General features: G+C 44.2%; 2 protein-coding genes across 2 annotated transcripts in view; one reads left to right on the top strand and one right to left on the bottom strand.

Annotated features, from left to right (window-relative positions):
* Positions 1 to 610: 610 nt before the first annotated feature.
* MTIF3 (mitochondrial translational initiation factor 3) lies at positions 611 to 8592 on the top strand. The gene is made up of 3 exons (XM_019525088.1): positions 611 to 1194; positions 5740 to 5888; positions 8364 to 8592. Exons 1-3 carry the CDS (start codon positions 717 to 719, stop codon positions 8577 to 8579), a joined length of 843 nt encoding a protein of 280 aa, XP_019380633.1. The 5' UTR covers positions 611 to 716; the 3' UTR covers positions 8580 to 8592.
* GTF3A (general transcription factor IIIA) overlaps positions 8567 to 17912 on the bottom strand; it is an 18926-nt gene continuing 9580 nt past the window's right edge. The window contains exons 3-9 of the mRNA XM_019525086.1: positions 17404 to 17500; positions 14017 to 14105; positions 12976 to 13049; positions 10314 to 10397; positions 9359 to 9588; positions 9220 to 9279; positions 8567 to 8879 (exon numbers count right to left, since the gene is read on the bottom strand). Of these exons, the coding sequence (XP_019380631.1) occupies positions 8718 to 8879; positions 9220 to 9279; positions 9359 to 9588; positions 10314 to 10397; positions 12976 to 13049; positions 14017 to 14105; positions 17404 to 17500 (796 nt within the window). The 3' untranslated portion in view covers positions 8567 to 8717. The remainder of the gene's footprint in view (positions 8880 to 9219; positions 9280 to 9358; positions 9589 to 10313; positions 10398 to 12975; positions 13050 to 14016; positions 14106 to 17403; positions 17501 to 17912) is intronic.

Raw genomic sequence — 17912 nt, 5'->3', positions numbered from 1 at the left:
CGCCCAACCCTGGCCGGGCTCAGCGGTCCGTGCCGCAGGCCTCTGCGGCCTTGTTGGGTAGGCCCACGTTCGGGAAAGCCCTGTTCATAACACCGAGAAACTTGGAAAGAGACGGAGCCACCTCTTCTCTCCCCCGCCAGGGTGGCCGTCGTAGAGGGCGTTCCGGTTTTCTGCTACTCTGCTCTCTACAGATACGAAACCTGACGCTTTTACGGCCTGTTTTTCTCTTCAACCTTGCTAACAGCATGACAGCCACTGGGTAACTGCTTCAAGAGAAAAATAGAGATTTTGCTTCAAGAGAAAAATAGAGGATCAGGTTTCATATCAATAGAGGACACCCGGACTGTCCACTGTGATGGCCACCCTACTCCCAGCCACCCAGTCTACTCACTGTTTTTAGGAGGTTGCTGATGAATATTCAGCTTGAATCTTTTTTTCAGTCCAAACACAATATATATCACTTAGCAAAAACTGGAGAGGGGGGATTCAGGGATTAGGGTTTTTACTACTCATGATTTCGGTCATAGATTTTGGGGCTGGACAGGACCTTGTAAGATCATCGGGTGCAACCCCCTGCCCAAGGGGCAGGAAGTCAGCCAGGGTCAAAGGATCCCACCAAGATAAGCCTCCAAATGTTTTTTAAGGTCTCTGACAAACAACTACTGAGATCCTAATTGATGAGGTAACAGTTTTTTCATCTTTCTCACTTCCTTAGAATGGCTGCCTTTTGCCTAAGGAAGTTAATACATCAAGTCACAAGGAATGAAACTACTTGCCTAAGTAGAAGCTTTGGAGGTTTCTTGAAGCCCTTAATACAGAAGACACCGTTGGCTTCGTTATGGGCAACCACGGTTGGAACTAAACAAAGACCGGTGTTTGTACCGACCGAGTCATTTTCTTCAGGCGTAGACGCTAATCCGAAACCAGTGGGAAAAAAAAAAGTAACACCCACTACTTTTGGAAACGTTGGCAGAAGAATCCCCAACAAAATTGTGCACCTAATTGATGAGAAAGGGGTCAGCTTGGGAAGCATGCACAGAAGAGATGTTATTCAACTCATGACAGAACGCGAACTGAAGTTGGTTCCGCTGAACGTTGATGCAGAGCCTCCGGTTTATGGACTAATGACTGGAAAGCAGATTCATGAAGAGCAGATTAGACAAAGAGAAAAGGCAAAAGCAAACCCGGTGACTAGTAAGTGCTGTGCTGGGCAGGCGGTGCTGGGAGCGGGGCTGTGGTGAAATATGGGGTGGCTGCAGGCCCCTCTGTAGTCCCTGCCCTGAGCCCAGTACCGAGAAGAGCCCGGTGCAGCCGCAGCCCAAGCCCGCTCCGTCTTGCTTCACCCTCTGCAGATCCAGGGTGCACATGCCCCTCCTCCCCACCCCCCAATGCCCTCTAGCAAGGCGTGTGTCCAGTCTCCTTTTGAAGATCTCCAGGGTAGGTGCCTTTTGAGCTAAGATAGCCTCCTGGCCCTTGCGCCACCTTTTTTGCATACAGATATGGACAACTTCTGTGCACCAAGGATCGTATCCCTGAGGAATGACCATTCTTCATCCACGCTCTTTCCCTGCAGCCCATGATCCCATAGGGCAGGGTTAGGCAATGTTTTTTGGCCGGAGTGCCAAAAAAACTACAATGTCTACCTTGGAAGAAGGTAGACCTTGTTTTTTGGCCAGAGTGCTGACATGCCGGAGCCCAGAGCAGCTGTTTGCAGCCTCTCAGTTGCAGCTGGCCCACGGAGCCCGGGCTGCTTGCAGCAGAGCTTACAGCCTCCCAGCTGCCTGCTGGGAGCAGCTTGGGGTCCATGGCTGGCAGCAGCTGCTTAGAGTCCAGGCTGGTGGTGGTGTGCTGAGCAAAATGGCCTTGCGTGCCATGCTTGGCATGCATGCCAGGGGTTGCTGACCCCTGCCATAGGGCATTGTTCACTAAAGCCCTTTGCTTATTGAAGTCAGCTTTTTTAAAGTCAAGAATTTGTACCTTACTGACAGATTTCCCAGCCTTGCGATGGACAATGAAAGTGATAGTGTCATGGTCACTGTCGCCTAGTTTACCCTCTATCTTCAGATCACTCACCAGGTTATCCCCCTTGGCCAAGACTAAATCTAGGAGGGCGTTTCCTTTGGTTGGCTTGTATACTTCCTGAGACAGGTAGAGCTTGTCGATATAAGTCAGGAATCTATGCGTGCCCTCCAGGGTGCAAGCAGTGGTGGGAGCTGCCCCTCTCCCCCCATGAGTCATGGCTCTGTCCTGAGCCCCACCTGACCCTGGCTGGGCAGCGCCTGCCCCCGCTTTCTCCCTCACTGCATGGGGTGTTGATCTGCTGCCTCCACATCCCTTCCCTCTCCCATCTCCTTTCCACCACAATGGACTTACCAGCTGCATGCAGCTGTATCAGAAATCGGATCGATATTGGACGATACGCCTCCTTAACAGTCAGCTGTCGGTATTGGCCAAAAAAAATCTCTGTCAGTGCACCCCTATAAACTGCTTTTTGAGCAGTAAAATGGGGCAGGCTCTTATGTGTAACATACTTACATACAGTAACTACTTATATGCACATTTTTATTCTTTGGAAAGAGCAAACTAAAACCAGTAATTTAACCTTGTTTCATTAAGAATTAAGTGAAAGCTGAACTGCTGATGCAAGTTATTGAGAATGAAGATTGTGGTAACTGCCTGTGTGCACAGAGGCTGACATTTCTGTCCCATAACGAATATGTTCACATGTCCTAACCTAGAGCTTATTAGATCTGTTTAAGTGGATACAGCTAGTTCCCAGGAGCACTGAGACTAAAGGCATTTACAGGACAATCAGCTTCTTACAAACAAGGTGGCCTATGCATAAAAAGCTTGCTTTTGTCATTGGCTTCGACAAAACAGCACAATACTGAGTGGAGAAAATATGCAAGTTTAAACAGCAATGTATTTACCATTCCAAATGGGAATCTATCCACTTAAAAACAAAAAAAACCCAAAAACGTTATTCAGCCTTTTGTCTGACATGATTTTGTACATAGATATTGAATTATTGGGTTGATACCCTCACAAGAAGCAGCATTTACAAAAGGTGTGTGTTCATAAAGTGATATCCCATTTGGCTCGTCTTAACATATTCCTTGTGACCAGGGATCTGGGTTTTCTGTTTGCCACAAGAACTGCGGTAAAACCAGATTTTCTCATTTTAAGGAGAAAAACATGGGACATGGTGGGTTTCCCAGTACAGGCTGGCAAGTTCCAGCTTGCAAAGGGCTGGGGGGAGTAGGAGAAGGTTGATTAGGGAGGGCTGCCATATGCATGTGCACACATGCATGTGGCAACCAGAAGCATGGAGAGTGGCTGCTGCAAGCTGGGAGGAGGCAGAGAGGAGGGGCCCAGAGAGTGTTGCATGAGGCTTGGGGCCTGGGCCTGGAGTATCCAGCTGCAGGGCCTTTGTGTCAGGTGGGACAGAACTAGGGTAGGCAGTGGTGGGGCTGGCTCCTCTCTCCTGTGCAGGTTGTGAGGGAGGGCATTTGAGGTATGTGCCCCCCAGATTTGTTTGCAGAGCAGTGGTGGATGCAGCCTGTCTGCTGCAGCCTTGAGGCCCCCTGCCCTGCTGCTATCCATGTCCAAGTGGGCAGGACCTGTTGCAGCAGAGCAGGGCAGGGAAGCTCAGTGCTGCTGCCAGGAGCCCTGTGCATACCCAGCAGCAACAGGGGTAGGGCATAGATTTGTGTCCTCCGCTACTGCCTGGTGGGCAGGGGGCACTTTGTCATGGTGGCACAGGGCTCCCAAGCCTACCTGCCCTCTGGTGCCTGGTCCCACCCACTGGGCTGAGGAGGCCCCTGTGGGAGGGCAGCAGAGTGGGAAGCCCTGAGACTGGATTCTCTACCCCCCGCCCCAGGCTCTGTTCCAGCCATGTGGCCCACCAGGCAAGGGGGAACCAGGCTTGAGCAGCAGCTGAGGCTCAGTCACTGCTGGGCAGGGCAGGAGGCTGCAGACCTAGATTTCTGGCCCTGTAGCCCTGGCAACTGGGCTCCCAGGGGCTGTGGGTGAAGAATGAGGAGCAATGGCATGGGCAGGGCAGGTTCCTCAGCACCACAAAGCTGTGGGGGAGACACTTGCAGCTGGACCCATGTCTTGGTGAGCTAAGGGAGCTCTGATTTTCCATGATTAAAACCACCAAATCAAATGCCAAAATATATTAGGTATTTTGAATTTATTTTATTATAGTGACTGAGGTACTGGGAGGCTTCCAAATTGCTTTAAAAATGTAAATATCAATAAAACATCATGTTCAGCTGATAAAATGAAATGCCATTGTATACATATGTAATTGCAGAAGAACATGGATTTGGGAGTTTTTAACCTGAGGATGTGATTTTTTTTTTTTTTTTAAATCAGAGAATATGATTTTTAAACAGAGAAAACCAGGATCCCTGCTTGTAACAAAGAAATGGTTAGCATGTTCTTGAAGCTTTGTGCCAGTGATTATATTGCTGATTTTAAATAAGAGCCAGAGCAGTAATACCACTATAATGATTATTTGCTCTTTTGTTAAAGCACCTGTGAAGAGGTTGGGTAACAATGACCATTTAAAAGGATCATTGGGAGAGAAGTGAATTTGCAATTACGAAAACTTCCTATTATTTTCACTAGGATTCAAGACTGTACTCTTGGAAGAGAATGAGATTGGAACAGAAAGTGACTGATTTTCAAGTTTTCCCACTTAATAGGCAAATATTTTATTATAAAAAAAGCAAATATTCTTAGTACAGTAAAATCTCCACTATCTGGCATTTAAGTAACTGGAAATTGCATTAACCAGATTTCTGGCCAGTTGGACACAGAGGGGAGGGCGGGGAAAACTTGCATACAGTGGCAGCCACGCAGCACCACTACTGCTCCGTATGTGGCCGCTGCACCCCCCTCCCCTGCTTTATCTGAAAACCCCTGCTGGGGGTTTTCACGTAACTGGGATTTTTACATAACCGGCAATCCCCTTACCCCAGGGATGCCAGTTAACAGAGATTTTATACTATATAGAAGAGCTGGGCCAGTGAGTGGATAGGGGAAAGGAGGGGAGGTTCAACGTTACTTTGACAAGAGGAATTAAGGTGCTGGAAATAGAAGACTTTCCACGTTACTTTCTTCTTGCCTCACTGCCCCCCCCCCCAAATCACCCCTATATTTTAGTAATGTTTGTTGCTGGAAAAATCTGTAGGGTGTGGCATTGAAAACATCTTTAAGAGGAATGTTGACACATGCCACAGACAAGTCAGGAGAAAAACAGGTGGAGTTAAGAAGATAAGAGTTAAGTCTTAGTGGGGGAGATGACTTCTGGAAGGAAGATATACCAGCTCTTTAGTCAGATCCTAGCCATGTCAGTGCAGTAGCACTACTGCGTTTGAAGCTCCTGGGGGCCACACACTGTAGGTTACACCTGTGTAACCCAGGCACCTGCCTCCAACTCCCTTGCACCACACATACAAATGCCCATCTTACTTTCAGCTCTCCAGCTGCATTGCGCTACGTGGGCCTGGGCCACAGGTTTCCCCAGCACTGACCTGTGTGTTGTAGTAACCCAAGCCTGGGGCAAGAGTGGGTAATGGAAGCTGGAGGGGGAGCCCCCAGACTACAGCTGCAAAGGGGAGGAGCTGTGGTCAGGTGGCAGGCTGGAGACCACACTAACTCCTTATAGGCAACATGTTTAATGATCAGTCTTTCCTTGAAAACCATAAATGATTGGTTATATTTTAACAGGGCCTAGTGAGCTGAAAGAGATGCGTTTGTCTTCAGTTATTGCAAAGCATGATTTAGAGATCAAAATTAAACATATTCAGCAGTGGATTGACAAGAAGCATAGTGTCAGAATTTCTGTACCAAAAAAGAATGAAGATCCAGAAACAACGGTAAGCTATGGAAGAGCTAAATGTTTTTAATTATGTCATTGTCTTCATGAACATGCCACCCCAATACATGTTTCAGTGATTAAAATTAGTAACTTTCTCCTGTTTTTAAGTAAAGCTATTTTCATTTATCAGAAACCACAGTTAAGGGGAAAACTGCCTTTTCAGACAGACCATTTGAACAGTGCACTTAAACAAGTAGTCTCAGACTTTTGCCTTGAAATTGTCTTGTTATTGCATTATTCTGTTGAATAGCCCAAAGAAAGATGCAATTTACCTTAATTCTACCACCATGAGTTTGAACCTAGTTAGTTGTACTTGTCACCTTGCTGTTAATTAGTTTTTTTGACCACACTACTAAACATTTTTCTTCAAAGAAAATTCAGTTGGTTATTTGACTACATCCCCATTTTGTTTCAGTATGCTTTCATTACAATGCCTTAGGCCTGTTCAGTTTGCCATTTTAGGATATCACAATTTGATGCACTCATATCCTGTAATTGAGTGAAGAACATTAGGGATTTACTTAAACATAAAAACTTTGTTCCCCTTTTGTAGACCTTGTTAAACTACAGGATAAGGACAGATTCTTAAATGGACTGGTATATCGCAGCCCATTGCTTGACACCAGGCACTAGTTGCCAGTTACTGAAATTTGTTTCTCTAAAAGACTCTCTTGACCTGTTACACATTCTCTCTACTTATGAGAATTCATAAAGAGTTGCCTTTCCTGTATTTTAGAACTGTGATGTGTAACAAGTGTCAGATCCCACGGTGACCACACAGGTCCTTTTCTACCCTAGCTCTCTGGGTATCCTCCCCTTCCCACCTGCCATGCCTTGATGGAAATGTATTTTTGAAAGGGAGGCTGCCCCACAGCCCCAGTGAGCTCTTGTACAGTAGCAAGCTGGATTCTAACAGGTGGTCACCTTAAGGGTTAATTTTGTAGCCTCTAGTCTCTCCTGTAGCCACATCCATACCTTGCAGACAGGGTCATCCCAGGGGGAGGGGGGGACAGCAGACAAGTGGGGTAGCTGCCCTGGCCTTGAGCTTTGGGGGGCCCTGCAGACAGTGCTGTATAGGTCCCACTGTGTTCAAACAGTCCGGCTGCCCCCTCAGCGCCATAGGCAGATATGCCCTGGGCCCCACACCCCCCTAGGGATGGCTCTGCTTGTAGATGTTACCGTCTAGTTGTTGGGGCCTCAGCTTCCTCCCCTTCTCTCAGTGCCATCTAGCCAAGGTCCACTGTGCTGTACCTGGTTCGGGCTTCTCAGTGCTGGGCCCTCTGGTGCCATCTTTACCTTGTTCAGGCTTTGAGCTCTCTGGCCTTGGTTTCAGCCCTCTCTCAGCTATAGGCTACTGCCTCTGCTTCCCATCCCTCTCCAGCTTGTGCTTCTGCCCTTGAAGCTTTAAGCCTATTGCCACTTGACAGTCCTGTGTCATGCCCCAGCAAGATTCCAGGTCTCATGTGCCTCTCGCGCACTAAATTGCAATGAGTCTCTCAAGGGTCCCACCACAGCCACATCACCCCTTTGCTTGCTGTGTCTTATCCACCAGTTTAAAAACTTAAGTGGGAATGTGTGCACACCAGCTATTACCAAACTCCAAGCCCACTGGCTGTAACATAACTCTAGGCCTACTCATCTTGGGTCCCAGCTCCCTGCAAGCCTCCAGCCCTTTGTTTGCAGCTGTCAGGTCTAACAGATCATCCCTAGTTGTTTCATTACAACCCTCTCCCTGCAGGACTCTTCCTCTGCAGCCTGCAGGGCCAGACTGACTGTCCTGACTTGAGCCTTGGGCTTGTATTCCCCAAGCCCAGTCCCCTTCCAGTTAGCTGACTTCTCCAGATTTGCTGCAGGTGTGCCCCTTACCTTGATGGGTCATTTACTGTCTAGGCAGCAGCATCTCCTTGCTGTCTTCCCTCTCACAGCTGGCCCCTATTTAGCTACCTGGGCTCTAGCTGCTGCAGTTTCTCTGCTTATAGTAACAGGAACTTTAACAATAGCATGTATAATAGGGAATATAAATTTGAGATAAATCTCTCTCATTAAAAATGACTGCATGGATCATAGAACATGCTCAGTAAGTTTCACTACTGAAGCAAGTAGAAACAAAATACAGCTATAAAGAGAAGAAAGCCTTTAGTGGAACTTAAAGTAACTCAACCCTGATGGTAGGTACTAAAGTTCAGTATTATAATGGAGAGGGAACTTTTTTGATAAACAGATGAGATGAAGCACTTCGTGCAGTGATGGGAAGAGCATAAGCTTAGCCAGGACAACATAAAAAACTTTGAGATTCGTTTTGTTGAATTCAGTGTTTGCTTTAGGTGATGGTTCAGTGTCACCAAGAGAACCAAAGGGGCTATTTCCTGCAGTTATACATTTGAGCAACATTTAGCATCTTTCAGCTTTAAGTAACTAGTTAAGTGCCCTGCATAAATCAAATAATGCCTATAATTTATTTATCCTGTTTCAGCCATTGCTCTTTGTTAAGATTTTTGAAGCCGTGTCCAAGACAGCTACTTACCAGTCCCAGCCAAGAATCACAGGCAACAAGTATGTGTGTGTGTTGAGGCATATGTCAGACAAAGAACTTCAGAAGCAGAACATGAAAAAAGTAAAAGACAACAAACAGAGCGACATTCTTAAGAAATGTGGAAGTGAAGCTCCAACATCAAATGAATTGCACTAGTGACTTTAATTAAGAACCCAAAAAAAAAAAAAAAAAATTACCAGTGAAAATATTCTGTACTACTCCTTATAAACTTAATAAAGCACTTGTTAAGTTCATGAAATAGTCCATTTTGGATAGACTTGTCTTAATAAGCCATTAGTGCAGAGTCAGTGTTTCAACAGTTGGTAACCCATTTTCTGCAGGTTTATTCAGCATCTCATTTTCTGTTCCCAAAACAGCCTTTCTTTGCTGAGTTTTAGGAGGAATATATCCGCTGAGATAGGAGGCCAGGCTTCGTTTAGGACGAGATCGTTTTGCCTTCTGGAGGAGAGGAGGGGGGAAGAGAACAGTTACAGTACAAATTAGCCCAGCCACTTAAAATTCTAGACTTAAAACAACAACCACCACCACCACCACATACACTTTCCTCACATGTACTTTTATTTCTAAAGAAAAGAATATATTAAGTGTTGGTACTCTTTTGCAGTATTTAGGTTCAGAATTATTTGTATTTGCTTACATTAAATAAATGTATGTTAGATATACTAGGTAATTTAAGCCCCGATTTCAGAAACTCTTGCTAATTACTTTCTTAAATGGATGAGGGTAGAAATGAGAGGAAACGGACAAAAGGAATTTCCAGAAGAGTATGACTTACTTTTAAGTTCAGCTTTCTCTTGTCAGGATCATGAACAACAGCATGTCTTACAAGACTTTGCTAAAATTGAAAAGAAAGTTATGTTTATATGGCCCAAAAGAAGGTAATCTGGATTTTAACAGAGTCCAAAAATACCTACTTTCATTGCAAACACTTTCCCACAGCCAGCATAGTCACAAAAGAATGGTTTTTTCTCCTCATGAAAAGAGAGGATGTGGCTTTGAAGATTAAACACCGTCGTGTAAGTTCTCTCACACCCTTCTCTTGGGCACCTACATACTTCCCTTTCTTCAGCATGCGTTTTCTGATGTTGTTTGAGGAAATCTTTACGTTTGAATGTTTTAGAACACACATTACAGATTATTGGTTCTAGAGGGAAAAAACCCAACAATGTTAGTTACTGAAAGTGTTTGAAAAAAGTTCAGAATTAACTCAAAAGTCAGTCCTTTACAATAGGGGTGTTGGACATAAAGTGGCTCTGCAGGTCTTATCTGGACCTTGGGGTACTGGAAAGCACCAGAAGTTGGACCTTCTGGCAACAAGCTTGGCTTGCTGCTGCCAGACCTCGCACTCCTGCTGCCTGCACTAGGCCCTGCACTCCAACTGCCACCTGACCCCGTACTGCCCCTACTGGACTTCCATGCCACCAAAGTGGCCATTGTCAGAGCCATGCCATGGGTTGGATCTGGCCTGCAAGGAGCCCTGCAGTCCTAATATGGCCCAGGGACTTGTTCTTCTTTACGACAAGAAGTTTCAGTTCATATTAAGTGCAAAAAATTCAGAAACTTTCACCCGTTTTCCTTCCTCATCTACCTACACGATATCCTTGTATAAAATATACTGTTGATCACAACACATGGCAAATACTACTGGGTAATAGTTTTCAACCAAAAGGTATCCAGAATGGGAGAGATTTAATATATTATGCTGTACTAACAAGTTACATATAACACCCCCACCCAAAAAGCACAATAGGTTGATAAGAGGGAGATTAATAAGGACCTCCCTTTCTCTTGGATTTGAATACTTATTCAAGTATGCCAAAACATTAAAACAAAAATCACTAGTACTGTACAAGCACTTTTATGACTTACCTGCATGACTTTCCCTTATGTGTTTTAGAAGTTCTGTCCACGTTTTTCCAACAAATGAACATTTCTCTTTCTTGCATGCATATCCTATTAAAGAAGAAGTCACACTTAGTCTGGCAGTTAAGTCAGCTAGTCTTATATATGCGCACACAGCTCAGAGCTAAAGTTTCCAGCCCCAAAACATTAAAGTTATAGTCAGTGAAAGAGAAATCTGGGTACACTGTGCAAATCTGATGATTCTAGGGGGAAAAAAAGGTCACTCCAATTTGAAAATCCCCTTCCATATGTTCGTTATCAAGATCAAATTGGCACTAGGCAAGCATTTATAGTGCTCCCAACTTTATAAGAAAACAGCTCCACCCTGCAGCAAAAAAAAAGTGTAAAATTTGCCTTTTTCAAGCCAATCAGATAACAAGATGGTAGCAAGCTGGACTCGCATAGCATTCAGGAAATACAAGATTTAAGTTTCTTGTATGTGTGTGCTACATGTATTTAAAAAGTTCAGTTTCTAGACCTCTCATAAACCCCCCAACTGCCATTAGATACCTTCAGCGAGATGGAATCTGACCTTTAGTCACTGACTCCGAGCTGCTCCAGGAATAAGTACTTTATAGATTCAGGGTGTACAGGAGCCATAACGGTATCTTTCTAAAGTAGTAATTCTCAAATACATAAATGCCATGCTCAAGTAGCATGGCATTAATTACAATATTATGGCTGTTCATGTATGCCTTTTCCAGTTTGTTTAAATAATGTATTTCTAGTCATGCTTTGTATGCACCATATTTTTTTTTAAATGGGGTGCCACTGAATGCTGAAGAATTATGGAGGAGTAGCCCAAGTCTAAAAAGGTTGAGAGAATCACTGTGCTACATCAGTCTGTTTTAACATATGCCATAAAGTAGCTAGTATCTATCTGCGTGTGCAACATGATCAAGTATACATGCTTCAGCAGCCCTAGTTGTTCATGGAGCAGTTTTAGGGCTGGAGGATGCAGAAAAATTAGCAGTAAGCAGCAGATGCAGCAGACTGTGTGTGTGTGTGTACCAGTTTCAGATTCAACTGAGGTCAGCAATGGCCAAGAGGAGTTGGCTGTTCAGCTTGTGTGAATAAGAGTACTTATTTCAAACTGAATTCAAACTTATTTGTACAAAAACTGGGACCAGATCTTTTGTTGTACAGTATGCTGAGGAGACAGGTAAAAGCCAAGCTAGCCTCAGTTCCTAGAAAGGATTCTACAAAGACTTGAGGTGGGGGAAGATCTACATCTGACAGACTGTAATAAGGCTGCTTGTTTTGTGGCCAAGTAGAGGATTTTAGTTAACCATGGTCCCCTGGAGAATTAAGGTCACTTAAAGGTATAAGAACTATTGACTCAAGTCACATCTAATACCTTAAATTGGACTTGGACTTCAAGAGGATATTTGATCTTTTTCATTCTACCGATATAAAACAAGTTATTGCCTCACTCAAGTCAAGTGAGTTTTTCCATCAGACAGAGTCAAGCAAGGTTTACAGGTTGTTTAGGCCACAGCAAATATGGGGAAAAAAAAAAGAAGTATGGAACATCAGCTTCCATGTTTTTATTTTGTTTAGAGGTGAGTGGAGGCACAAAGCGACTTAAGTTCATATTTTATAACTATTTAGGAGCTTCTTCATTCATTACAAGACAGCTAAATCACTAAGGTCAATGTGCAAAACATTTCAAACGAATCCTCAAAAGATATGTAGGTAAGCAATTCTCTTTCAGATTCACAGAAGTTAAATTTAGCACCTAAATACCTTCCTGTACAAACCGTGTTTTGGAAGCACGAAAGCAGAAAACTGTTCTTAGTCTCCTAAATCCTAGACAACTGTCTTCATGACCAACAGTACTTTCATCTTGAAGATGATCTGCCAATGTTCTTACCTATATTAAAAATGCAGTTAACATGCAAAATGCTGCAATGCTCAGGTCATATTCCAGATGGTGAACCAGATTAAGTCTGCCTTGCTTCTTTCTATATCCACTTGGACTGCTAGTCTCACAGAGTAGGGCCATCTATTTTTCAGATCTCCAAGCCTGTCTACATCAGTGATTCTCAACTGGGGAGCTGCGAGACTCTTCCAAGAGAGCTATGGTACAAGTACAACTGCTGTGCCCAGGTAGAATTGTCCTATGCACTTCATGCAGACTCAGACCAGGAAGGACTACTGCCAGGAGTGGGTGCTTCTGCCTACTTTTAGGCTTATCTGATAACTTGAAGGCAAACAGGAGTGTGTGTTCATGCCATAGCTGTTTCCAGTCTTGTTGTGCGTGGTGTCTCTTGGAAACAGGTATGTGGCGCATACAGGACAGTTCCATACACCTCTGTTTCCAGGAGGAGCATACGGAGACCAGACTGAAAAGGGATGCAATAAGAAGGACACTCTTACAATTGTCCTTCCCTATCTGAGCATGCACAAAACATGAGTACTTTTACTCAGCAGCAGTAGCAGCACCCCAGCAGAAAACCACTGAGGTAGTAAAACTGCGCTCTCTCAACTGGGTGACGCATTATTCAAAAAAGTTACAGATGGGAACCCTGAACATAAGAAAGTTGAGAACCACTATCTATATTGGTAAATAAAAACTGGTTTTGCTGTACTCAAGTCTGGCTGAAGTAAAAGCAGAACCTGAGATTACCTTCATGTATTTTTTCATGTCGTTTCAGTCTAGTTGGAGTAGAGAAGTGTTTTTCACATCCTTCATGATTACATCTAGGTAGTAAATATATTAAATGCAGTCAAGCCAAAAAAGCATAAGGACCCACCCCTCACCACCACACATGCCACAGTTAATCAGGACAATTTTTTAAATTTTCCAAAAAGTTTCCATCTTCGTTAAAGTACTGCAGAGCATTATGCCATTCTTGTACAGGACTCGAATCTATCGAACTGCATATTGTAGTTAAGAAACATTTTCTGTAAAATTAGCAACTCATCTATACTCTCAAACCAAGATGTCAACATTTTAGGGTAGTTCCTCCAGCCATAAAGGCCATGTGGAAGCTAGGAGCTAACATGTTTAGCCCAAAGCAATAGAGCAAGTCACTAGTGCAGCCTGCAATGAAAACCAGTAATTTATCACCCAGTAGATATGGATGTTACAGGGCTACAAGGCACAGTGGAATGCATATGGAAGTTCCACTAAAGTGAAATAAAACATCCAATTTTGCTTTACTCAATTAATATCGACTCATGCAGCTAAACAGCTCAAAAGGTAGAGTTGCTTGGTCAGAACAATTATCCCCTTAAAACTTCACCTTCTCTCACTTTGTTAAATTGGGGCAGAAAGAGTAGCCAATCCAACAGTAAAACACAACAAAAGAAATGCTACTCTGTTTATGGGTTTCATACCAAATGTAAAGTTTAAATTATTCAACTGGGTGACTCCTATAATAAAAACTCAAAGCACTGATATATGTACAGTTATGGAGCACTACTGCTCAAGTAAAATCATGAAAATGAAAGAATATTGCATGCCTTAGTTCTCTTCTATAGACAAGAGTGCAAAGTTGTTGAATTACATTGGTTTTAACAGATGTTTAGAATGCTAGAAGAAAGGTTTAAATGAGGTTAAAACAGAATATTTATATTTTTCACCCACACTGATGGTCTCAGGCTCGCTCTCATACACAGCATTTAAGCAAACTAGAGTTTGGTATTAAAAAAATGATTCACCTACTTGAAAGCAGGTTCGTTGGTGTGTTGACACTGATGAACTTTAAGCTGCTGATGTTTTCTAAAAGACTTCCTACAACCTTCAAAGTCACACTGTTTGAAAAAAATTAAGTTATTATTAGAAAGAGAAACCAATCTGAGAGAAAATGTGATTTAGAAGTTTCTGCTAGTATATAAAGTCTGCAGAGCTGGCACAAAATCCACAGTTGTTCTTTACTATTTGAAAAAGTTATTATGTTTACAGGTTGTGAAATGTTTGTTTAAATACATTAAAAGAAGGGGAGACTTTAGATTCCTCTCCCTGAAGTATGCTCCGTGGTCAAGGACTCCTGGGAAGGGACAGCATCCGCCTAATGAGGAAAGGCAACTCCTTGTCCATGGCCAGGATGGCCGATCTTCCGGACAGGGCTTTAAACTAAAATTGCTGGGGGACAGGGATACACAAATTCAAACATGTCCATACACCAATATACAAGCAAGCTCAGTAGACAGGGACACTGGAAGAGCCACTCATGCGGGAGCTGAGGGAACAGCTCTCCATCAGCAGGATGGGAAGACATGGGTCTCAGCAGGAGGACTCAGGTGCCAATACAGCAATGCCAGGAGCATGGGGAACAAACAGAAAGAGCTATCCCTCATATTCTCCAGTGTGCATTATGATCTAGTAGGGATTACGGAGACCTGGTGGGACTCCTCACACAACTGGAGTGTAGCTACAGAGGGCTACACCCTGCATAGAAGGGACTGGGTGGGGGAAAAAAAAAAAGATGGAGGCATTGCTCTGTGTGAAAGAGTAGTATACCTCCTTGGAGGCCAACACTGGCTCCAAAAACAGACTGAAACCCTCTGGGTCAAGTTGCCGGGGGTGGGGGAAGCCACAGCAAGAGAGACCTAACTGTAGGCATATACTACAGACCAAACCAGGGGGAGGAACTTTATCTGGAGTTCACCAGAGAATCAACTGAGGCTGCACATGCATGTGACATGGTCATCATAGACTATTTTAATTATCCAGACATCTAGAAGCAACAAACCCTCCCCCCCAAAAAAAAACAAACTGCTAAATTGGAACGATTTCGATTCTTCCTGACTTGTGTTGAGGAGCTCTTTCCAACTCAGGAGGTGCATGGGCCAACCAGACATGACCCTCTGCTATACTTGGTCCTGGCCAAAGGAGATGACCTCATGACTGACTTAAATATAGAGGGAAGCCTGGGCAACAGTGACCATGAGATTACCATGTTCACTGTCTGATGCAGACAAATCAGATAGCAGGAATGAAGTCTTGGACTTCAAAAATGCAAATTTCAACAAGCTTAGGTCACTAGTAGGGCAAATGCTGCGGGACCAGGGACCAAAGGCGAGAGGTGTGTATGAACAGTGGTTGTTCCTTAAGGACATGATCCTTGAAGCACAAAGGAAGTCCATTCCCATGCAGAGAAAAGTTAACAGAAGGGCTGGGAAGCCCTCTTGGCTAAACAGGGAAATCAGAGTCCTTTTAAGAAAAAAGAAAGAGGCTTATAAACAATGGAAGCTCAGGGCAGGCCTGAAGGAGGACTATTCCATGATGGCCTGCATTTGCAGGGAACAGATAAGACAGGGTAAAGCGGTGACTGAACTTAGATTAGCAATGGGAATCAAGGACAAGAAGTCCTTCTTTAGGTACATAGGGAACTGGAGGAAAACAAATGGGAGTGTGGGGCCGCTGCTCAACAACTCGGGAGATCTGGTTACGGGCACCCAGGAGAAAGCTGAACTCCTGAATGATTACTTAACCTCAGTCTTTCACTGGACCAAGGGGAAAACCACGCCAGGTAGAGTAGAGGACGAGCATGGTAGGAACTATTGCTGTAGAATTGGTGTATGACCAACTAATAAAATTTGATGTATACAAGTCAGGAGGACTAGATGATCTTCATCTGAGAGTGCTGAAGAATCTGGCTGAAGTCATTAAGGATCCCCTGGCAAAAACCTACAACTCGTGGCACTCTGGAGAAGTCCAAGGACTGGAAGAGGGCCAATGTTGTGCCCATCCACAAGAAGGGCAGGAGGGAGGACCTGGGTAACTATAGGCCAATCAGCCTAACTTGCATTCTAGGGAAAATCCTAGAAAAGTTCATCAAGAAGTCTATCTGCTATAAGCTTGCAGAAGGTACAATTCTAAGTGACAGCCCGCAAGGCTTCATCACGGGCAGGTCTTGCCTTACCAACTTCATCTCCTTCTATGACCAGGTAACTCACCACCTGGACACGAGAACAGGTTGACATTGTATACCTTGACTTCCAAAAGGCCTTTAATTTAGTATCCCATGATGTCCTCATGAGAAAATTGGAGGATTGTGGACTTAACCCCAGGACAGTTAGGTGGGTGAGAAACTGGCTGCAGGATAAGACCCAGAGAGTCATAGTGAACAGATGTGTGTCATCCTGGTAAGAAGTGGGCAGCAGTGTCCCGCAGGGGTCGGTTCTCAGTCCAGTACTTTTCAACATCTTTATCAACAATTTGGATGTAGGGGGTGAAGAGCTCACTGGCCAAGTTTATGGATGACACGGACACATGGTCATGCTTGAAGACAGGCAACAGATACAGGCAGACCTAGACAGGCTAGCAAGTTGGGTGGATTGGAACCTGATAAAGTTCAACACTGGCAGCACCAAACCAACTAGCACCACGAATGAAAGGGACCTGGGGGTAATAATAGACCGCAGTACAAATATAAGCCAGCAGTGCAATGCTGTAGCCAGTAGGGCAAATAATACTCTGGCATGCATCAATCAGCGCATCTCCAGCAAAGCCAAGGAGTTGATACTTCGGCTGCGGTCTCACCAGTGCCGAGCAGAACGGAAGTACTGCATCTAATTCTAGGCACCACACTTTAACTAGGACATGGACAAGCTTGAGAGAGTCCAAATAAGAGCCACCCGTATGATCAGTCTTAAAAAGGCAAGCCATATGAGGAAAGGCTGAGGGATCTGGGACTCTTCAGCCTGAGGAAAAGAAGGCTGAGATGGAACCTGGTAGCAGCTTACCACTACACTAGGGGAGTACATCAAGGGCTTGGTGAACAACTGTTCACCAGGGCACATGAGGGGAAAACCAGGAGTAATGACCACAAACTCCTGAAAGATAGATTCAGCCTCAACACTGGGAGAAACTTCTTCACAGTCAGGGTGTCCAGACTGTAGAATCGGCTCCCTCCAGAGGTGGTGCAATTGCCTACCATGGAACTCTTCAAGGTGGTGACTAGACAGTTACCTTGCTGCGGTCACCTGACCCCAGTTATCTTTCCTGCTTGGTGCAGGGGGCTGGACCCAATGATCTTCCGAGGTTTCTTCCGGCCTCACAATCTATGAAACATTATAGTAAATGCTGGAAAAAGTAGTTACTTACAACATACTGCTTCTGTTGACTTTCATGCTTGCGTTCAACATGCTTTTTTAAGTTTGATTTCGTGGTAAACTTTTGATTGCAGTCATCAGCTGTGCACCTACAAGTGAATATAATATTAAGAGAATACAAGAAGACAGCTAGAGCAGGGGTTCTCAACCTTTTCAGACTCAAGGTTCCTTGCAAAAGTGCCAGATCTTTAGTTTTCACTCCGTTTTTGATTACAGAGAATAGAGCAATTCTTTTGCAAAGACCACAGCAGGTCAGAATGTTTTTTAACACTCTGGCTTCTTTTTTGAAATCTCTGGGCCTACCTTGTGAAACCTGTTTGCACACCTAACACTGCATTACGTCTTACTCTGCAACACCCTTGAAAGGATCCCAAGGCATCCTAGAGTGTTGCAGCACTCTGGCTGGACATCACCAAGTTAGAAATGAAGGTACTGTAGTTTTTTTTTTTTATATATGCAAAGAATTAGTTCTTCTATGAGCTTAGCACTTCGTACAATCAT

This window comes from Gavialis gangeticus, unplaced genomic scaffold, assembly GCF_001723915.1.
Source record: "Gavialis gangeticus isolate Ggan-Ray unplaced genomic scaffold, GavGan_comp1, whole genome shotgun sequence".
In the NCBI taxonomy this organism is placed as follows: domain Eukaryota; kingdom Metazoa; phylum Chordata; order Crocodylia; family Gavialidae; genus Gavialis; species Gavialis gangeticus.
This window is presented reverse-complemented; position numbering and strand designations above follow the sequence as displayed.